Below are 24,192 nucleotides of genomic sequence, written 5' to 3' on the forward strand. Positions count from 1 at the left end.
ACATTACACTACACAAGCCTGGGGAAACCTTAATAAAATAAAATAAAGTTGTTATATCTCCCTACACATGAGCCCAGTGTATAGTTTATGTTAGGAAATGTAGGGGGGAGCCCGGGTACCCAAAAAAAATTGTACAGACTTTTTGCAGCCTATCACCCTGAAAAAGTAAAAGACGCCAGCAATTTTTGGGACTTAGAAAATTTTTCAACTAAAAATTGAAGAAGCCCTATACATTCCATTGCACTTTGCCTGGTCTGAGCTAGCGAAGGCAAGTCTTGCAGAACAGGTAACGTTGAGTTATAGGCGCATCTTAGTGAATTTGCGAAGTAACGCTCTTTCGCCAGAGCAAAACTTTGCATGGCATACGAGTGCGAAGTAGAGCTAGGGTCTATCTCCTTCGCTAGCTGCTTTTTCTAGCTAGTCCTGACTAGCTCAATCTCCCAGAGCAAAGAAATTGCAGGAGCTAAACTGTCACTAAATACAAATTCTCATATTAGGTGAAACTTAGTGTTCTGGCCTTTACCATTTACTGAGGCCTCCTCTTGCCTCAGTCCCTCCAGCATAACCACCCCTTCCCCAAAGACAAGACCTATCACATCCCCTCATGCTTATAGACTAGGGAAAACCCATAACACACCTGAGCCATTGGGAGAGCATAGGCTGCACTTTATACTAGTAATGTGGGGGTTGTCCCAATACCCATGAAATCCCTTACCCACACATCACTACTTTAGTTAACTCTTTCACGACCCATTCCATGCAAAAAGATGTATCTAGAATGTTAAGGAACCCTGCATACTGTATATCAGATGTACCCTATAGCCAGATCAGGAGCAGACTATCAAACTATTTCAGACTATCAGGGCTCTTGCACATTTGTGATTCTTCTTGTGTTTCCCTGTGATGGATCATTCATATGTTCTAACACAGAAGGAAAGGCCTGTACTGCCTATTACTTTGTACTTATTGTGGCAAAGGCAAGTGCCAAATGCAGGTGGAACAAGTTGTGTTCCACCTGCATTTGGGTTGCTTTAACTCCTGTGCTCTACTGCAGTGAAAGATCAATTGCAGGGGAGTAAGAGCCACTCACCATTATGAAACAACATGCAAATGTAAGCAATTGCTGAAAAGTATCCTGTTGTTTGCATGCTGCACACTGCTCCTTAGGTTTTACGCTCAGTCTCAATGGGTTTGTGCTACTAGCAGGGTGTGCAAAAAAAGGAGTCAGGGTGCATCATGGGCAAAAAAACATGATGATCTGCAGTTGTTTGTTAACTTTGAACTTTGCTCCCCTTTCTAAATGAGCTCTTAAGTTATATGCATATTGCAGATTCCAACAAACTATTGCCAAGAATAATATAGCTTTTTGGCTGCGTTGCAGACGTTGCATGCTGCGTCTGCATCCATCAGTCGTGTCGCATCAACAATGCGACACGATCCGACAATATTAAAATTAAAAAATTACTTTCCTTATTTCCATGGCATCTGACGTGACGCCTGCGTTTTTGCACAACGCGTCGGATTGCGCCCGAATCGTCCCTGAAGTCCTGCCCTAAGGCTTAGCATGTCAGTTTCAAGAAATGTTTGTGTTTAGAGCCTACTGAGTACATTTTTTGCTACAGACAAAGTTGCTAATTAGGAGTAGCAGCTAGGCTACAGGCACTATCAGGGCATACAGGCTGTTGTCAGGCTGCGCATTTTTGCAGGCTGAGAGAAGCAGATCTACTCAGTGCCACTGTTCCATTCATTTGAATCTGATCAGCCTGTGTTTGGTCACACACAGCAGAGCTGAAGCTTAAGTCAGTATTTGAGCTGACCTCAGTCTATATGTGACCGCACACAGGTTGATCAGAATTCAAATCAATGGAACAGGTACACTGTGCAGATCTGCTTCTCTCAGCCTGCAAAAATATGCAGCCTGACAACAACTGTGCCCATAGCCCTGAATCTTTTTTACTGTGTTAATCTCCACTCTACATGATAACAATCCCACCATTAATAGCACTTCTTGCTTCTATAGCTGGGAAGGACTTTCTCAAGGCTGAGTAAATCAGGTCTCTGCAGGTAATGACAGACAAATGAGTAAGGGCAAGGCACTGCTTTTGGGGAACAGGAGCAGCACATGTGTTAATTGCCACTCTGTTCAAGTGTTTATCCCTGAACTTCTAGCCTTCGCTAACAAAGCTGGCATGCAAATATACTGCAAATGAAAACCTTCCCAGAAAGCAAGTTGTCAGTCATTAGGGGAACAGAACTACCACTGGTAATTGGCAACCCCATTCTCAGAGATGTGCAGCAGCATTCGAAAAGGATACAGAGTCCCTAGTTTCCAAGTACTTTATATAGGGCTTTGTTCTCATGTCTTTTATTTCACCTCTGCTGTTGATAAAGCCTGTCTATTTATTCATAAAGCTTTCTTGTGGGAGTGTTGGAGTATAGGCTTTGCTGTGGATTAAAGGATTTTATAGTAATTGCAAGAGTATTCTCCAGTGAGAATCCACCATACAGTGATACATACAGCTTTCTTTGTGATAAGTAACATAGGGAGATTAATCTGGGGTTTATTTTTTGCTGATTTTATGCTGTAATGAAACACTTGACAGCCAGATCCAGTCCTGTTTAAGTGTTTGGAGCTACATTTAAGTTATATTTTTGTAATTACTTCTACAGATGTAAGTATTTTAATGGGATACTGTCATGGGAAAACATGTTTTTTCAAAACGCATCAGTTAATAGTGCTGCTCCAGCAGAATTCTGCACTGAAATCCAATTCTCAAAATAGCAAACAGATGTTTTTATCTTTAATTTTGAAATCTGACATGGGGCTAGACATATTGTCAGTTTTCCAGCTGACCCAGTCATGTGACTTGTGCTCTGATAAACTTCAGCCACTCTTTACTGCTGTACTGCAAGTTGGAGTGATATAACCCCCTCCCTTTTTCCCCCCAGCAGCCAAACAAAATAACAATGGGAAGGTAATCAGATAACAGCTCCCTAACACAAGATAACAGCTCCCTGGTAGATCTAAGAACAACACTCAATTGTAAAAGCCAAGTCCCACTGAGACTGATTCAGTTACATTAAAGGGATCCTGTCATTGGAAAACATGTTTTTTTCAAAAGGCATCAGTTAATAGTGCTACTCCAGCAGAATTCTGCACTGAAATCCATTTCTCAAAAGAGCAAACAGATTTTTTTATATTCAATTTTGAAATCTGACATGGGGCTAGACATTTTGTCAATTTCCCAGCTGCCCCTGGTCATGTGACTTGTGCCTGCACTTTAGAAGAGAAATGCTTTCTGGCAGGCTGCTGTTTTTCCTTCTCAATGTAACTGAAGGAGTCTCGGTGGGACATGGGTTTTTACTATTGAGTGTTGTTCTTAGATCTATCAAGCAGCTGTTATCTTGTGTTAGGGAGCTGCTATCTGGTTACCTTCCCATTGTTCTTTTGTTTGGCTGCTGGGGGGAAAAAGGGAGGGGGGTGATATCACTCCAACTTGCAGTACAGCAGTAAAGAGTGATTGAAGTTTATCAGAGCACAAGTCACATGACTTGGGGCAGCTGGGAAATAGACAATATGTCTAGCCCCATGTCAGATTTCAAAATTGAATATAAAAAAATCTGTTTGCTCTTTTGAGAAATGGATTTCAGTGCAGAATTCTGCTGGAGCAGCACTATTAACTGATTCATTTTGAAATTTTTTTTTTCCCATGACAGTATCCCTTTAAGTAGGAGAAATAACAGTCTGCCAGAAAGTAGTTCCATTCTTAAGTGCAGGCACAAGTCACATTACTGGGGCAGCTGGGAAACTGACAATATATCTAGCCCCATGTCAGATTTCAAAATTGAAAATAAAAAAAAAATCTGTTTGTTCTTTTGAGAATTGGATTTCAGTGCAGAAGTCTGCTGGAGCAACACTAGTAACTGATGCATTTTGAAAAAAAAATATGTTTTCCCATGACAGTATCCTTTTAAGGTACAATAATGCTAGTATCCATATATGAATAAACATCTCATAGTGATATGGTTAATGGGTTAACCATTGTCTGAGCTCCTTCACCAGCATTCCTTATAGACTGGCATTTTATCAGAAAAGAAATATGTTTTATTCCTACAATTCCTTCAAAAGTGAAAATGTTTTGTAATTATAATATAACATTGTGTAAATGTCATTAAATACTGCAGTTTCAGAGGAAATTTTAGCTTCAGTTTAATAAAACTTTGCATGCAATTATGATTATGTAGTGACATGTTGTTATCAAAAAAGGCATTAAATAAATACTAATCTTGAAAGAAGCGAGTGCCTTGGCTTACTACAGTTTCAGTCTGTCAGTCTTATGCTGCCCTCTAGTGAAAATATGATGAAATACAGCTTTATGTCTTGGTGAGAACAAAATAAGTTTTCTAAGAACCAAATAGATTCCTTAAGAGCCTTTTTATAAACACAGCTCTAATTAATAAACTTCAATTATCCTTGACTCAGTAGCAGTAAATAAACCTTTAAATTGAACATAAGCCAGTCATGACTTGTTGTTACTTGTTACAATCATTACACACACATTGCAAGGAAATTGTACGTCTTATCTGGCATTGCAACTAGGGGGACAAGTATTACTTAACTAAACACAAAGACCAATAAACTGCCAACTTAAGCTGGCTATACATTATATACCCAATCATAACTGCTGCTATGCCAGCTCTTGGATTGAGAACCACATCAGCGTTAGGCCTGTGTATAGCCATCTTAAAGGGGAACTAAAATCTAAAACAGAATAATGCTAAAAATGCTGTATTTTGTATACTAAATATAAACATGAACCAAACAATGTTACCAGACAATTAAATGAAATAATTGTCTGGTAAAGCCGCATTTGACACTGTAGATCACCCTCTCCTCCTCCAGTCCCTCCAGTCGCTTGGCCTTCGTGACACAGCCCTGTCCTGGTTCTCTTCTTACATCACCAATCGTTCCTTCAGTGTCTCCTACAATGGAGTATCATCTTCTCCCCTACCTCTTTCTGTTGGAGTTCCTCAAGGCTCTGTCCTGGGACCATTACTATTCTCCCTCTATACTTCCTCCCTTGGCAAATTAATAAATTCATATGGTTTCCACTACCACCTCTATGCTGACGATACTCAGATCTATCTCTCATCTCCTGATCTCAACCCAGAACTCCTAACTCGCGTCTCCTCCTGCCTGTCCGCTATCTCTACCTGGATGTCGCAACGCTAACTTAAATTAAACCTCTCTAAAACTGAAATGGTTCTCTTTCCTCCAATTAACACCAGTAGCATCCCCGAAGTATCCATCATAGTTAACAATTCCACTATCACCCCCTCTACCCAGGCCCGGTGCCTTGGGGTTATCCTAGATTCTGCCCTGTCATTCACTCCTCATATACAGTCACTTATTAAATCATGTCACTTCCACCTAAGGAACATATCCAAAATACGATCATTTATCACCCAAGACGCTGCCAAAATTCTTATTCACTCTCTCATCATATCGCGTCTAGACTACTGTAACTCTCTTTTAATTGGCCTCCCCCTCCAGAGACTGTCACCTCTCCAGTCCATAATGAACACTGCTGCGAGGCTCATACACCTCAGCAACCGCTCCTCCTCTGCCTCGCCATTTTGTCAATCCCTGCACTGGCTTCCACTACCTTTCAGAATCAAGTTCAAATTAATGACACTGACTTTCAAAGCACTTCACAACTCTGCTCCACCCTACATCTCTGAACTCATCTCTATATACTCACCCACTCGCTTACTACGCTCCTCTACTGACCTGCTACTCAACTCTTCTCTCATTACCTCCTCACATGCTCGCATTCAAGACTTTGGAAGGGCTGCACCCCTCCTCTGGAACGCTCTCCCACGGTCTGTCCGACTTTCTCCCAACCTTTCTGCTTTCAAAAAATCTCTGAAAACGCACTTCTTTCGAGAAGCCTACCCTCACTCTGCTTAACTACCAAATGCAACACCACATACAACACCACATTTCTCACCCACTTACTTCGATCTTGCCCACTCCCACACCTTGTGTCTTACTCCCTTCCCTTTAGACTGTATGCCTATGCATAGGGCCTTCCTCACCTCTTTGTACCTGTATTGATTGTGATGTTTGTTACTCCATATATTCTATATATGTAATTCATGTGATGTAGTTGTATAATCACATTTACTTTACAGTGCTACGCAATATGTTGGCGCTATATAAATACATGTTAATAATAATAATAATAATAATAATACATTCTAGTTTTCTGGATTCATAACTTTTATAAAAAAAACACTTAGACTGTGTACTTATTCTACTGAACTAAGATTTTTTGTTTACTATAGAAATTATTATTCATATTTCATACAGAGGCAACATTTTCTGAAGGACTTTACAGAGATTCATTATTCAGATTTGTTCTTGTCCTAACGGAGCTTACAGTCTAAGGTCAGATATTTAAAGTAATGATGAAAAGAAGCCAGAAGACAAGACAGTCAGACATAGGGGCAGATTCACTAAAGGGTGAATTTTCACCTGGGAAGGCTCCGCCACACTTAGCGCAACTTCGTCCCAGCTCATACGCTTTTTTCATCAAAATGCAAAGTTAAGTCTCATCAGAAGAACAATGGCGAAGTGTCGCCAGCAAAAATTCGCTAATGTTACTTGCTGCCTAACGAAGCTTCGTTAACACACTTACACTTAGGTCAATTTGAATAGGGTGGGTACATATAGGTCATATATAATGTATATGTCTTTATTAGTGATGTTGGGAAAATTGCTTGAAGTGGCCACTTATTAAAAGCAAAATTAAGACAAAAGTGATCCTCTAATGCCCTAGACATACATGAGCCCACCCTAAAACATGAAAAAGGCCCCATAAATGGTTAAAAACATTTTTTCAAAAAAATATATTTAACAGTTACAACTTTTAAACATAATCCCACTTTAAAATATAAAAAAACATCAGCGTTTTGTCGTTTTTATGACTTTTTGGCATACAAAATATGATGTCACTGACATAAAATGTAGCTTGGTCTTATCAGTTTGCCAGGTATAACCTGGCGAAGCAGACTCTGGCGAAAAGGGTAACATAATGGAATCTTTGCACTTTGATGAATTTGTGGAGTAACGAATATTCTCCTGAGCAAAAATTCGGCTGGCGAAAAGGCACGAAACTTCGTTAGCAATGTACTCATTCACTAGCAAAGTCTGTTAGTAAATTGGTGATGTCCCTGCAAAGTGTCCTTCAGTGGCGTAACTAGATATTACTGGGCCCCACAGCAAATTATTTTTCAGGCCCCCAAAATGTTTAGAGGTTGACTTGTTTCTCCAATATTTATTGAAATTGTATATGAATGCGGGCCTCATGGGGCCCTTATACCTCCTGGGCCCCCCTGCAGCCGCAGGGTCTGCTTCCTCTATAGTTACGCCCCTGGTGTCCTTTTTTTGGCAATTTTCGCTAGCGACGGCCACTTCGCCCTTTAGTTAATTTGCCCAATAGTATCCAACTAGCAAATTAATATTTTGCCATGTTTTGTATCTGTTACAACATTACCAATACTCCCCGTTCAGAGTGATACCCCATAACCTATAATCAGACACACGTGGCTATAAAAAGAAGGGGTTACCTGTTCATGTGACCAGGTTCTCTCTGATCCATCCTTCACACATATGTCCAGTCTCAGTTCTGTTCCTGTTGCTCCATGTTTGCTGTCAATGCAGAGATTGGATGCTACGTTACGAATCTGGAAAGAAAAACCCCACAAGTCTATCACCGTTATGGTAATGGGGTTACACGGTTGCATGCTGCAGATCTCACACACATTTTGCATGGCTGCTTTAAAATCAGCTGCCTTAGTTAAATGTCAAGCAGGGCTTTCTATTAAAAGCTGCAGATCTTCAAAACTCTACAGTTCGAAAGCCTTTCTCATATAGAGCATTTGTTGCACATTAAAGGAGAAGGAAGGGCTTTGTGCACTTGGGGGTGCCAAATTTTAGGCACCCCCATGTGATTGTATTGACTTACCTGAGACCCCGGGCTGATGCTCTTATCAGCAGAAAACTGCACTGGCCCGGGGTTATTCCAGCGAGCACCACAGAGCGATTCTTTTCCGGCTTCTTCTTTCTTCAAATTTCCCAGGGCAAACGCACGCGCAGTTGAACGAAATAGCCAACCTTTTAGTTAAAGATCGGCTTTTCATTCTACTGCACATGCAGCTGCACAAAGAAAGTGGAAGACGGAAGAGAATAACCCCGGGCCTCTGCAGTTTTCTGCTGATAGGAGCACTGGCCTGGGGTTTCAGGTAAGTAAAGTAAATCACTTGGTAAATCACTTGGAGGTGCCTAACATTTGGCACCCCAAGTGCACCAAGCCTTTCCTTCTCCTTTAAGGGCGTTATTTTTCAAAATACACATTTTTCTGATTTTTGAATAAAAAATAAAGCTTCAATTTCTATTATTGTATCTAACAAATTTGTCTTTAGGGAGCAGGATCTGGTCCCGTTTCTATTTATAGAATATATTGTTCTGCAGTTAGTGTTTTACAGTTTATTTTAGTTTTTGTGTGTTTTAAGATGAAGCAAGATGAATCCATTGACTCTACACTATTGTTTGTTTGCTTGTTTAAGATATATTTGCATTGCTTTCCATGTTTGCATTGTTTTGAATCATACTGATTGCTTTTCCAATATTGAGATCAATGTTCTCCTTGGGATTAATAGGCTACATGGTGGGTGTAATACATTACAGAAAAAAAATCAGTTATGTTAAAGGACCAAAGGGACAATATGTATGCCTTAGTTCTATGATATACATCTAGTATGCTCAGTCTAGCCTTAGTATTTAACTACTTTAAATTCCCTGCCTTGCGAGTTCATAAGATTAGTGCAGACAGTCTGGGAGGGTGGGGACCTCTAGGTCCTATTAATGTAGTGCAGCTTAAAAGAACAGTAACATCAAAAACTGAAAGCGTTTTAAAGTAATAAAAATATAATAGAGTGTTACCCTGCTCTGGTAAAACTGATGTGTGTGCTTCAGAAACACTACTATTGTTTATATAAATAAGCTGCTATGTAGCCATGGGGGCAGCCATTCAAAGGAGAAAAGGCTCAGGTTACATGGTGATAATGATAATGGTGTTATCTGTTATCCACTACTTAACCTGTGCCATATAGACTTTTTTCAATTTCCACCATAGCTACACAGCAGCTTGTTTATATGAACTATAGTAGCAAACACAGTTTTACAAGTGCAGGGCAACAGTACATGATATTTTCATTACTTTAAAACACTTTAATTTTTTGGTGCTACTGTTCCTTTAACTAAAATGGGCTTTCCGAGGTTTCACCAAGACCAAGTACAGAAAGTTAGAGCTCCTGGTCCTGCCCTCTATAATAAAGTCTTGGTATTGACCATTTTCTTTCAGACAACCATTGCCTTTATATGATCTACAGTAGCTGCTGGATTTTGTACAACTGAGAGCTGAAGGTCAGGCCTGAGCATTTTCTGTTACTGGCAGACTGGAATCCAGATGCCTCCTTGCAGTTTATAATTGCGGTACATGCACCATCTGTTGCAACAGCCAATAAAATGTGTCTGCTTGAGAAAGAGAGCATGTGAAATAGTAAACACTTGCCTTTGGCCCTTCCTCTATATTATTGTAATTGGAAGCAGCACTGAGCAGTTGTTGGGACACTGATTGGATTGTATGAACATGTGACCATATTGGTCCAAATTAGGACTAAATAAATTGGAAATGGGCCATAGTGTCATAGCAAGACAACATCTCTCATTCTTTCTCATTTCTTCTTGTTCTATTAATTAGTTTATAACTATTCAAAACCTGAAACATTCCTGCTTTATCAATACTGTAAGTCACACACGATTCTCTACTATGGAATACAGCATATAGTCCATTGGGCTCCAGCAGTATATTGTGTAGCTTGCCATTGCGTTTGCATCTTAATTAAAGGGCATGTAAAGGCAAAAACATAAAATCCCATTTTTACTTTCTTTAATGAAGAAGAAACCTATCTCTAATATACTTTAATTGAAAAATGTGTACTGTTTTTATAAGAAACCTGACTGTATGCAGTGAAATTCTCCCTACATTTACTGCTGTGGATAGGAATTGTCAGATGGTCCCTAACTGCTGAGCAGGGAAACAATCATACTTATGAACAGCAGGGGGAGCCCCCGCGTTACTTCCCAGCCATGCAGAACTCAAGCAGCTTTGTTTATGATGATCCCTAAGCAGCTCAGACCACACTGAGCATGTGCACAGTCTTAGTCTTGCAAAGATGTTTAACAAAGTTACAAGATGGTGACCCCCTGTAGCCAACTTTGAAAGCATAAATTATTTGTTTGATTAGGCTTGTGGTGCAGTAAGTTCATGTTTATATTTAGTATACAAAATACAGCATTTCTAGCCTTATTCTATTTTAGACTTTACATGCCCTTTAATGACTTCATGATGATTACATAGCACAATCCAAAGCTTCCTGATTTATTGCACATTTCATGGCTCCGTCCCTTTGCACAACAAGAGTCAGATTCAAACAGATGAGACAGAATTATCTCCTTATTCAACAATTAGGAGAAAAAATCCATATCTTCCCACAGAGTCAGATTCAGTAAAGTGAGAAAAACTTATCTCACTGTTTATCACAAGAAATCAAAGTCTACAAGGAAGAACTGCAACTGAATTAGGAGAAAAGTTTTTTCTCCTTGAATTGAATCCTACTAAAAAGATTTTATGTGATAAACCATTAAATAACATTTTCTTGTTGATCTGAATTTGGCCCAATATGAGATTGAACTAATTAAACACGTTCAACAGATTTATGGGCATTATTTATTGTTGTCGTGTTTTTTATTTTGTACATTTTCCGAAATGCCTTTACTGAGAGTTTTCAGTTTACAAAGGAATAAGGTTGTCAGGCCTCAGATGTAGCATATTGTGATTTTAGTTTATTTAATAGGCTAGATTGTAAAAGGGAAAAAAGTAGGAGGGCTAAGGAAATCCTGGGTGAAAGTGATAAAAAGGGAAAGTGGTAGGTTATATAATGTCCTTTTCTTTACCTTTGTAATCATTATGCAGCACTTCTACAGTTGTTATAACCCCTTATATAAGACTCTACTGTGCATTGAATGTTCCATTTCTTCTATAATACTACACAGCCAAGGTATTTTCTTGCAAGGCCCAGGTGGGGATGTTTTATTGCTCATTATGAAGATTAACCTTTTTAATTGTATCAAACCTTGACTACAGGAACAAAATCTTGGTGCCAATTCTTACAAAAAATCTATTTCCCAAAGATGTATATTTCCAGCATCAAAAACAGTTCTATGTGCCAACTTATAGTTTATAATTACTGCTATATGCTCTCACCAAGTAACTCATATTTTAGCATTAGCGTCGCTTTAAACGTTAAACTAATAGGCAGCGTAATTAATATATAATAATTTACATTGCTCAGCAGCCCAGCAGCTGCCAAGGACATTCTTTCTAATGAAGATAAAATTTGATTTCTATTCTAGGATAACAAAAGGTTTGTTCTAATTGTGGTTTAGGATATTAGTTTCTGGTCCACGTTTTGGCAGCAGTTAATTAGCAGAGTTTGCAAAGAGTTTGTGATGATAAATGGTAAAAGTCTATAATTGCTAGGTACAGTTATTATATGGTTGTGAAAACTATAATAACTGTGTATTCCCAAGTTTTCAGATACTTAGCTGCTTTTGTTGTTCTAACGATGTGATTGTGATGTAGGCTACTATGTCTCTGTGAAGGACTGTAATTAATCACACCCAGTTGGTCCGTATAAAACATATTACACTTCTATTAAAGAGTAATGAGTCTAGGCGGAAAGCCAGATCCTAGAATTAAATAAACCATCTCTAGAATTGCTCAACCTCAGCATTTTGTGCAGTACAATAGTTTGTTCAAGCCTGACCTTTCTTTCAGTTACTTGGCAATAATTGGGAACCATACATGGTGCAGATTCAGACTTTACTGGCTTCCCAGCTAGGCACTTAACTCTTCTTTATTGAATTCTTGGGTTTGAAGGGTTAACGGCTGCCACGGGTATACACCAGGCATTTTTCATCAAATTGCTGCACTATTGATTAGCGATGTCAATTCACAGTGATGATTTCTCCTATTTTACATTCCATGGGACTTATTGCTTATCATTTCTGCTCACCAAAGACATATTTGAAAGATTATATCATGGGGAAATCTATCAATATTTGTCTGCAAAAATGACTGTTTAGTCAATATCTTTGAATCTTTTTAAAGACGCTGTATAATATTATGACTTGACATTAAGGTTGTTTATCACATCTTCACATACATTTCCTGTTAGCTGCTTCTTTGTACATTTAGTGAAAGACATGTCAGTTCTAAGTCATATATTAACCCTGTAGGTTACAAGATGCATGCTCACAGGAACTCCTGAACTGGCCAGTAACCCCAAAAAGCAAAAATGCTCATATACATTCAACTGCACTGTACTTATATATTTGTATAAAGCATTAATAATCAACACATTTCTGTAAGGCTGGTATATATATTGGCATTGTTTGTTCCTAGATCATTAATAAGAACACAATTGCCAATGGTAAAAGGCCATCTTCTGGGTAGGCAGAGTATCAACATGCATAAGATATATTAATAAACTCTACTGACTACAAGCAGAATGATGATCCATGAAAAAATATTCAGGACTCTTAATACTCTCTACAGGTGGGGTTTGGTTTGAATTGATGACCTCCCCCCCCCAAAGACTTTGGTTATTCCAGCCACTCAATGGCACATCATATCAAGGCTTGCTATTGACAAACATGGTATTATGAGCACCATATTGTGGACATGGGATCCCCAACCTTTTTACCCGTGAGCCACATTCAAATGTTAAAAAAAGTTGGAGACAAGCATGAAAAGGGTTCCTCGGAGTGACAATTATGGGCTGTAATTGGTAGCCACTATGTGGACTGGCAGCCTACAGGAGTCTCTATTTGGCAGTACACATGGTTTTTATACAACCAAAACTTTCCTCCAAACCTGGAATTAAAAAATAAGCACCTGCTTTAAGGCCATTGGGAGCAACATTCAAGGGGTTGGTGAGCAACATGTTGCTCGTGAGCCATTGGTTGGCGATCAATGTTGTAGACTGTGCTCACTTTGTAGTGTATTAGAAAATATAAAATGACTTCGATATTCGAAGTCGAAGGATTTTACATCGAGGGTTGAATATCGATGGTTAATTAACCCTTAGTAAATGTGCCCCTAAATCATAGGCTAAATGCCTATGCTACAGCGTGATTCTTATACATGGAGCACCAGCGGTACTAAAATCATCACTTTAGTTGAAAATACTTAAAAACATGGTGAGCAGCAACAAAACTACACGCTTGATCCTCGTTTGGATCATTCACGCTCTGGGGGCGTCTCCACCTGGCAGCACAGCAGAATATCTTTCATGGATCAGTGAGTGCTCCCTAATTTGTATTTTAAATGCCTACGATAGCCTATGAATAAGTGCCTGACACATCACAAAATGCATAAGGCTTTTTAAGGGCATCTCCTATAAATGATAATAATTGTTTTTTGCTATGTTGTAATATTATTGAAATGCCTGCACACTGCCATACATTTTGTCATAGGTTATTGTCCATGTCAGTTTAACCAGTGCTGATAAATAAGCCGGAGTTTTCGTTGTTCACTCCACTTTCTTGTAGGTGTTTGCAGCAACAATGACACTTTTTACCATAGAAAACTACTATTGTACTGGTTAATTATATTTATTATAGAAGTTGTCAAATAAACATAAGCTCAGTTTATTTTTACCTCTCCCCAAGAAGCAGGTGGTGGCTCCACTGGTGGGTAGAACTTCGGAACATCCCAAGCTACTTCAGACATGTACCATTTGAAATCCTTGCACTTGAGATGCTTACGGAGCTCCTTTTGGGATGTTATGTCTCCAGTAGAAAGATGTCTGTACTCTGGCCTTCTCTGGTAGATGTACTCTGCATACTCATCCATCCATGTCTCAGCCACTCGCTTTAGGTTCTATGGATAAAGTGAAGACACTGTAGCTGTAACTTGAGATATTATATATTGCAATATATAATATTCTATCAATATGCAGAGAGTACTGGAAAACAAACAATTGCCTTGCAAAGAGCTAATGCAGCATTTTACACCTAATAATAAATATTATCCGGTAGAGTCAGATTAATGGCTCAATTAGTTTATTAAATGAAAAAGTACTGAAATGTAACTTTGCTGTTGGAATTAATGAAACCCAAATTAATCAAGAGCAGACAATACAATTGCTTTTCTGTTAACATTTTATTGTTTTCAGCGACAGCTAGACTTTTCATAAAGGGGTTAATAAGCTGAAGGTTACATTCTGTTTGGAGTTTAGCATAATTAGAAATAAACTCTACAGAGAAACTTAAGAAACACATACATTATATATATATATATATATATATATATATATATATATATATATATATATATATATATAATATATATATATATATATATATATATATATATATATATATATTAGTATTAGTATTAGTAAATAAGGCAGTTTCTTCATGGAAAGTTTTTCATATATTTTGTGCAGGTTTAAGACATCCTGACTTGGGCAAAAATGTTTGGTTCAAATGCATAGATAGTACAAATACCTCTGTTATCAGAGAATCCTCTGTAAAAAATGAGTTCTGGTTTTGAGATTTTGAGATCTTTTAGAAGCTATTATTTCTTAGGTCTTCTTAGCAGGATAATGTTGTGAGTTGCTGCCAGTCCTTGTGAGTCAAACAGTTTGAGCAACTGCTGAATGTAAGGGATCTAGGATGGACTCCTTGTACGGGTATGGGACCTGTTATCCAGAATGCTTGGGACCTGGGTTTTTCTGAAAAATTGATCTTTTTGTAATTTTGATCTTTATACCTAAAGTCTACTAGAAAATCATATAAACATTAAATAAACAGGTTTCGGATCATGTACAAGGTTCTGTTTTATTACTACAGAGTTATAAAGAAATCTTTTTTAAAAATGTGGATTATTTGATTATAATGGAGTCTATGGGGCAAATTCACTAAAGCGCAAAGTGGCTAACGCTAGCACAAATTCGCCAGCGTGACGTCATTTCATTACTTTGCCGATTTACTAACAGGTACTGGCGTAATTCGCTAGTGAAGTGGACCTACTCTAGCGCTACTTCGCACCCTTACGCCAGGCAAAGTTGTGCTATGTCGAAGGGACGTAACTACGCTAATTCACTAACTTGCGCATTTTACTGAACGTTACCTCTTGCAGGAATCGAACTCTTGCCTATTTGTATGAATCATATGCCTGTCCCAATGTTTGGACTGGACTTTGCTTTGCCTGCCGGTATCCCAGGTTATTCTGTTTATTCACTGGTTACTGTTTTGCACATTGTTTCATTAAATCTTTACTTTTTCATGGCTTCCAAACTCCGTTCTCCTATTTATGGTTATACCTCCGGTTATCCAGTATACAGACTCCCTTCTTCCTATCTGTCCTCACTGGCACTCGCAAATGAGCCCTATTGCTTTCTTAAAAATGTGGTTTCTTATTAATATATACAAATTTCTTGTATAGAGCCCCATAGCAGGTTGGTATGTGTCCATCTCTACAAAGTTACAGCAACCAAATACATCACACATCACTAGGCATCAGCACATAATAATCGGAATATTTCTAAAGTTGTGTATTGAAATTCAGTAGCTGTGTACCACTGTGTAAAAATCCACTGTAAAAGTAGCAGCCTTAAAAAAGTGCTGTGGGAAAATATGGCATTCATCTATTTAATTTTTTTTATCCAGTTCGATGGAACTTACTTAATGCTTTCATTTTTCCCATTGATATATTACTTGAGATTAAAAGGGATCAGAGCCGTCCAAGCTGACCGGGAGCACTAAGCAACATGGCTGGCCACCTCCCTTCCCCCCCCCCCCCACGGAGGCAGAAAAGAGATCATCAGAGGGGTGGGGAGAGTGGCAGAAGCCCCTTTAACAGGTACCTGCCCAGCTCCCCCCATAGTGATCACCCCTAGTTCTGGCCCTGGGAGTAATGTAATATAATGAAGTCAAATGCTGCATTCGGGAAGCATAAAATAAAGCAAACACCTTGATAAATTTCCCATTTATTTTATACGGCTTTTACACATCTCTAAATTAGCTGTGAGGTAGGTCAACTATAGGTACTAAGCAGTTGTGCGGTTTGTTATAACTGCCGTAATATGAAATGATGCCACAACTACAGTGCCTATAAACTATCACACACACAGGACTCTCTTCATTGAAAAACAAACACCAGCTTTGCTATACTTATGGATTAAGTGGGACCTGCCACCCAGACATTAAAATCTGTATAATAATTCCTTTCCAAATTAAATATGAAACCCAAATTCTTTTTTCATTTGAACTCATCCATACCTGTAATAAAGATACTTTATTTATTATACATAGAAGCGGTGCAGGTAATTGATTTTCCTTTCTATTCAGCACATCGTAGATGTCACTGCCCTCCTCACATTCCCCCTGTCTCCTAACAGTTATAGTTGTGCAGCCAGCGCAGGGGCATGGGCGTCAGGTCCCCTGTTATGGCACATAAACCAGATTTTGGGATGGTGCAAAGCTTGCCTTAATAACAGTGCTCACACAATGGCGCTCACACAAAGGGTGACAGGTCCCCTTTAAAAGGTGCCCTTTGGCAGAGGAGGTGCCGCGTGCTACACAAAAAAAAAAGAAAAAATACAAAAAAAAGAATGTTTTTGTAATTAGCCTCCCTCAAGCCCCTTGAATGTTACAAGGAAGAGGCATGGCAGATCATCAGCGAATCACTCAGACATTATTTATGCCGCCTTTGTTGTTTTTCGTGTTCCACTTTGGAAAGATTTTTCTTCCCCAGAAAGAGTTTTGATGCAAGTTACTCAAATACTTGGATGTATTATTAACTTCACTTACACAGTAGAATCACGTAAGACATTAAACATTGAAACCCTTCCAGCAATTTCAGTACAGATTTTCCCTTCTCCTTTTTAAATTCCAGCATACACGTATCATGGGACATGGGTTTATATGCTCTGTTTTCCAGAGTACTTTTTTAAGTTTAACCTATTGTTCTGGGAAACTATAACTCTCTGTCCTTTAGTTTGAGGGTTGTGTGTGTTGCTCATGCAAGGTGTATTTTCTCACTATTTTATGAAAACCACTCAGACCAAATCCCCATATGGACTAGTTCACCCTATTTATCAATAAATTTCATGAAAATTTCTTGTGCGCAAAAAGACTCGATAAAATCGTGAAAATCCAAACCGTCCAAATTTTTCAAATTTGTCTCTGAAAACTGTGACTTTTTTGGATTTGAGCCAAGAAACCTCAACATTTACGGATTATTGTTATTATTGTTCGGATTATTGAACGAAACCCAGCTCAGATCAGGATATCTTCCAGTTGCAACCAGGCATCTGCCCCTGACTTCTACATGAACTCGGCAGGTCTGAGATGGAGTACTTTTTTTTATCCAGACTTTTAAAAACTCTAGGTTTTTTTTCTATGAAAAATTGTGCTTTTCCCCATTAAAAGTCGATCAGAAAAATTTGGGCTTTAGAAAATAAATCCCTAAGCTTTTGTGAAAGGAATGCTCAACTCAAGTAATAATTGCTTGTGAAAGAAGTATATTCTTATGTATTATATTCACATTCCGGTGTTACTCTACAAAATGATGTGAATCCATTCTAAGGCAGTCCCTGCTCAGTAACCTATGCCTTGTGGGATGAAAATACTCCTCCATTAGTCCAGTTCTAGGCTCCCTAATGAATAGATTTAAAGACAAATATATGGTATATATTTTTAATATCTACATCAGCCCATTTCTTTATTTTACTGTGCCAAAGTGTACAGTTACAGTTGCTCTGTACACGCCCACCTGAGTGGTTCACAGTGGAACAATACTGTATTGTTGAGCATTTATTGTCAGTATAATGTGTGACAGTTGGTGACAATGTAGTTAAGTGTAATGTATACTTTGGTCAGTAGAGGGCAGCAAACCCTAAGGTTGCCCATGTACAGGAATCCCTTGGAAAGTTTCTGCAGGGGAGAACGACCCACGCCCTTATACTATATTATGGGATGGAGAGGGAGGAAAACTCTCTCACATCTAAGACTGAACATCTGAGATCAGCCCAGGCCCAGATCCTCTAATTCCTCTAATAGCTTGCCTCAGACATTAGAGGAAAGTAATGGGTTAGCTAGCAAGGGCAGCTATTGACCAAATGATGAGGTTAGTGAGGGCAGGTAGCCAGTGGTTAAGCCACAGCAAATACAGTGCATAGTTCTCATGTAAGTTCCAGTAACCTAAGATGCTGCAGGACAGTTATTGTAAGATAAAAATTAAATGTCTGGTTCAGTATAACAGTGTGTGCAATGTATTTCCTTCTGAGTCAATACAATCATTTAGTTGATTCTTGCTGGCTTGATTTCAATATTGGTTACATGGTTCAGCCCATTTGCAGCTGCACGCCTATGGGAAACAATTGCAAGTTCTAATCCAAAACCTGTTATTATAGATATCTATTTTTATCTTCCTTTCAGCATATTCCCTTCTCTTCACATTTCAGCTATGGGCACAGAGGCTGTTGGCTCTGGTTGTTGCCAGCCTGTGTAGTTTTGCAGGATGAGAGAAGCAGATCTACTCAGTGTCCTTGCTCCATTGATTTGAATCTGATCAGCTGGTGTGCACTCACACAGTGGAGCTGAAGCTGAGATCAGTTGTTCTGCTGACCTCTGCCTAACAGGCTGATTGGATTCAAATGTTTCGTGTTTTAATGTGGGCTTATGTTTAAAAGTTGTAACTGTTAAATATATTTTTTAGCAAACTTTTTCCATTAACCATTTGAAGTTCATTCTACGTGTGTTTTAGGGTGGGCTCCTGTCTAGGACAATAGATGATCTCTTTTGTATTTATTTGGATTTCTTTAACATTTTTAATAAATGGCCACTTCCAGCAATTTCACCAACAATCACTAATAAAGACATACATATTACCTATATGTACTTGCCATATTTAGATTGATGTCAGCACGTTATGTTAATGAAGTTTCGCTAGGAAGAAAGTAATGCCAGCGAACATTTGCTTAGAAATGTCCGCGCTTACGAATTTCTGATGGCAAAGTCTGATGAAACCGCATTTTGATGAATAAGCATATTCACTGTGAATTAACATTAGCAAAGTTGTGCGAAGCGTGATGGAGCCTTCCGAGGTGAAATTTCGCAGTTTAGTAAATTTGCTCCAAAGTGCTGTCTTGCATAAAAAAGAGCATAAACTTAAAGGGCATGTAAAGGCAAAAACATAAAATCCCATTTTTACTTACTTTAATGAAAAAGATATATACATTTATTAAAAAATGTGCACAGTTTTTATAAGAAACCTGACAGTATGCAGTGGATTTCTCCCTTCATTTACTGCTGTGGATAGGAATTGTCAGATGGTCCCTAACGGCTGAGCAGGGAAACAATCATACTTATGTTCGTTTTTGCATTCAGCGGTAACAGAATGAACACACTGATCCAACTGTCATCTATTAAACTTTTTTGCTTGTTAAATGGTCTGAAATAACTACAAAATATATATTTTTTTGTTTTATACACAGATATGGGACCTAATAATCCAAAATGTTTGGGACATGGGGTTTTTCTGTATAAGGGATCTTTTAATAATTTGGTATTCCATACCTTAAAGGACAAGGAAAGGCAAAAAAATAAAATCCCATTTTTACTTTCTTTAATGAAAAAGAAACCCATCTCCAATATACTTTAATCAAAAAATGTGTACCGTTTTTTTAAGAAACCTGACTGTATGCAGTGAAATTCTCCCTTCATTTACTGCTGTGGATAGGAATTGTCAGACGGTCCCTAACTGCTGAGCAGGGAAACAATCATACTTATGAACAGCAGGGGGAACCCCCGCCTTAGTTCCCAGCCATGCAGAACTCAAGCAGCTTTGTTTATGATGATCCCTAAGCAGCCCAGACCACACTGAGCATGTGCACAGTCTTAGTCTTGCAAAGATGTTTAACAAAGTTACAAGATGGTGACCCCCTGTAGCCAACTTTGAAAGCATAAATTATTTGTTTGATTAGGCTTGTGGTGCAGTAAGTTCATGTTTATGTTTAGTATACAAAATACAGGATTTCTAGCCTTATTCTATTTTAGACTTTACATGCCCTTTAAGGGATGAAAACATAATTATGCCTCTTTATAGGTCCCTGGTGAGGCCTCATCTGGAGTATGCAGTGCAGTTTTGGACTCCAGTCCTTAAGAGGGATATAAATGAGCTGGAGAGAGTGCAGAGACTAAGTGCAACTAAATTGGTTAGAGGGATGGAAGACTTAAATTATAAGGGTAGACTGTCAAGGATGGGGTTGCTCTCTTTGCAGAAAAGACGGTTGCGAGGGGACATTAGAGACATTATGGACAGCTAGCGGGAGATCTATTCTTTCATAAAATGGATCACCGCACCAGAGGCCACCCCTTCAGACTAGAGGAAAAGAACTTTCATTTGAAGCAACGTAGGGGGTTCTTCACAGTCAGGACAGTGAGGTTGTAGAATGCACTGCCGGGTGATGTTGTGATGGCTGTTTCAGTTAATGCCTTTAAGAGTGGCTTGGATGATTTCTTGGACAGACATAATATCAAAGGCTTATAGTCAAATACAAGAGTCCTCTGCACTCAACCCATTTTCAATATATTTAAGACAGCGACATTTTGTGCATACTGCTACTCTTGTATTTGTCTATATGTATTTTGTGGTCACAGCCTCATTGCACCCCCGCCTAATGGTTTTAGAAAATAGTGGTGAGCACAACTTTCCCTTGTTTGTTATAATATCAAAGGCTATTGTGATACTAAAATCTACAATTAATATAGATATTTGTATATATAGTTTCAGTGGGTGTGTGTAAGTATGTGCGCTGGGTTTTAATTGGATGGGTTGAACTTGATGGTCTTTGGTCTTTTTTCAACCCAACTTAACTATCTAACTATATAACTACATACATAATTCTGATGTGCCAGCTATGACTTCAGATCTAAATCCTATCTAACACTTGTGGAGAGATGTGAATACTTCACTTGGTTAAAGGCTTTACTACATCATTATGATTTATTTTTCCATTCTATGACTTTACTCCTTTCCCTTTACTTTCTCTCCATATCTTTCTCTTTCATACTACTCAATGGTGGGTGCGGCCCCTGGTGTGATCACAGCTTCTACACCCGCAGTAGTTATGCCCTTGAGGCTGTTATGTGTGTGGCTGCCCATTTACAAAACTCCGGAGTGTTTGGCTGAAAGCCAAACCAGGGCTGGTAAAGTATAGGAGAAGATTTAGCAAGTTTGAACTCGCTTCTCTGAGGCTGTTTTCATTAATATATCTAATGAAGAAGACCTGTGATGGATAGACACACATGCACAGCAAACAAACTGAACCCAAGAGTGCCATTCGTTCATCTTCCATGGTAACTCTGCCTGCCAATGCTTGCACGAATGTCCATAGCTGTTATTGGCTATGAGCAGCAGGGTTGCCAGCACAATCACAACCATCCATTGGCCTTCCAATGACTTTAAATGATTTCAACAGCCATACATTGATTGAAGCCATAGCTAGAAAGAGGTGAGGACTTAAATAACACTGTACCTTGGGTTCTTTAATGAACATGAATATGCTTAAAGGAGAAGGAAAGCTACAAAGGCATTTTATTGCCAATAGATTAGCTGCAATAGTGCAAGCTAGAATGCTATATTTATTCTGTAGAATGTTATACCATACCTGAGTAAAAAGCTCTAGAAACTCTCTGTTTGTTTAGAATACGAGCTGCAGTATTAATGTGGTGTGACATCACTTCCTGCCTGAGTCTCTCGCTGCTCTGGGCTCAGATTACAGTAGAGAAGGGAGGGGGGGGGGAAGAGGAGCAAACTGAGCATGCTCTTGCCCAGGGCAATGAGGTTTAAGCTGAAGGCAGGGAGTCTGATACAGAAGCCCATGTGTACACAATAGAAGGAAAGAAATGCAGTGTTTCTTTTGACAGGGGACTCAGAGCAACATTACATTGGGGGTTTACTGGTATATTTAGATGGACCTTTCTGATAAGGCTTACTTAGTTTTAACCTTTCCTTCTCCTTTAATAATATTATGTTTTTTGATGTATAATGTTGAATATGGCTAGGGGGCATTCATAAACAACATGGTGACCCATTTTTGAATACTGATCCATAGGTTAAAATCCCTGCTGTAGACTGTATGTGTAGTATATGTCCTATGCTGCCAGGAGTACATTGTGTATCTGTGATAATATTTTTTGCTGTATATGCACAAACACAGGAGCAGATTGAGCAGATACAGACAACAGTTGCCTGAGAACAGGATTTTGATATACATGATGTGGCATTTTTCAAGTGTAAGAAGCCCAGGGGAGGGAATTCACATATGGTTGCCTGTTCAGTACAGAACCTTATCAAATATACATAGCAATCTACTAATTCTGGAGAAGACTCAAAGTACAATTTAGTGAACCATGCCATCTGTGCCCAGGATAAAAGCGCTGCTTATTTATACAAACATTTATGGTGCCAGCATCTCTTTTGTTCTGCATTTATTGAGTATCAAGTACAATACAGCTCACATGAACCAGAAAGAAACTTCAAAGTCACGGATCATCTAAAAACAAGAATCTACAGCAGATAAAACTAAACTATTTGTAGGGTACCCTGCCCACAGTCCATAATGGCTTTTTTTGTCAGTACTGATAATAATAAATCAATAATAACAATAACAATAATGGAGCTCACATCAGAATCAGCAAAAATTGACTGTGGGCTTGTTCACATTCGGTAAGATATTTGCACTTCATGCATTTTTATAGTTTTTAAAAAAAAAAAAACATGTGACAATGCTGTATGCAATGTACAGTATACAAGAGTGTCTTTGTCTCTTTATAAGCTTGCCACTATTTCTGCTTTTTAAAACAAAACCCTTGTTTTGACCAGGCAACCCATTATGTATCATCAGTTTCAGACACTGACAAAGATGTGATCTTGGTTCAACCCAAACCTGGTGTCATGGAAGAAGGAATGTAGGAATGGGAACTTGATAAGTAAGGGGGTGTGCTGGAAGGCTACATGACTAGGGCATTGTCAATGTGAGGGCTTTATAAAACGTAAAGAGAACTCCACCAAGGCCACTCATAAAACAATAAAGAAAGAGAGAGCACCAGGTTGGGATGTAAATGGCCACAGCTTTATTGTAAACATATAACAAAACTGTTACCAGCAAGTAATTGCATATATTGCTAATGTTATAAAACAGAACTAAGAAACAATCATTCTTGTAAGCCAACCAAGATGAGCTATCTGCCATGATGGGCACCTTCTGCAAGCGCATTAAACTGGCAAAGGTGAGTGAGAATGTTTCTTCCTGCTGTCCTACCTGGCAGAAAAAAGTTTGCTTCTCTGCAGGAACCATGGTTAACTCTATCTCTTCCTGAACCCCCCCCCCAGCCCATCATACTTCTACCCCCAACTCCCTGTACTTTGCTCTACCTCTTCCACCTCCAAGACAAACCAACCCAATTGACCTCCCAGAAATCTATTTCCCACCTGCCCATTTCTTACTCAGTCAAAGCTCTTCCCCCTAAGTTCTTCTGCATTCAGAACCCCAGCAACAGTTGAACCCTTTACAACATGATATAGAAAACATATTGTATAATGTAACACATATTTTCAGTATATACTTCTGCGACAATTTCAAGCCCTTCAGCTGTGGAACAGTTTGAGAATCTGTGGTCGGACATTCTTCAGAAGGGGCCATCTAAACTAAACTCCTACTCTATACCTGGACTCCAAACTACTGATTATGTGGTTTTGTTTTTATAACATTAAAATATTAGCTAGAGAAAAGAAACCCAGAGGAGCAGAATATTTACTGAATGGCTAATAACATGGGTCTGTGGGTACAGCATACATCTACCAGCGTGACATTTCTGTTTTCTTTCTCTCTATAAATATGTATTATAGCAATCTTGTCTCTATAACGCTGCAGCTTTTATTTGTCACCATGTGTTATGTTCTCATGTTAAGAACTTTTATTAGTCCT

At 38.7% G+C, this 24,192-nt stretch overlaps 1 protein-coding gene across 1 annotated transcript in view; it reads right to left on the reverse strand.

The window, feature by feature from the left end:
- The window catches only part of galntl6.S (polypeptide N-acetylgalactosaminyltransferase like 6 S homeolog), a 578,928-nt gene that overhangs the window by 11,023 nt on the left and 543,713 nt on the right, over nt 1-24,192 (reverse strand). Inside the window, exons 9-10 of the mRNA XM_018243208.2 lie at nt 13,851-14,072; nt 7,633-7,749 (exon numbers count right to left, since the gene is read on the reverse strand). Coding sequence (XP_018098697.2) covers nt 7,633-7,749; nt 13,851-14,072 — 339 coding nt within the window. The remainder of the gene's footprint in view (nt 1-7,632; nt 7,750-13,850; nt 14,073-24,192) is intronic.

Source organism: Xenopus laevis, chromosome 1S, assembly GCF_017654675.1.
Source record: "Xenopus laevis strain J_2021 chromosome 1S, Xenopus_laevis_v10.1, whole genome shotgun sequence".
Taxonomy (NCBI): Eukaryota; Metazoa; Chordata; class Amphibia; order Anura; family Pipidae; genus Xenopus; species Xenopus laevis.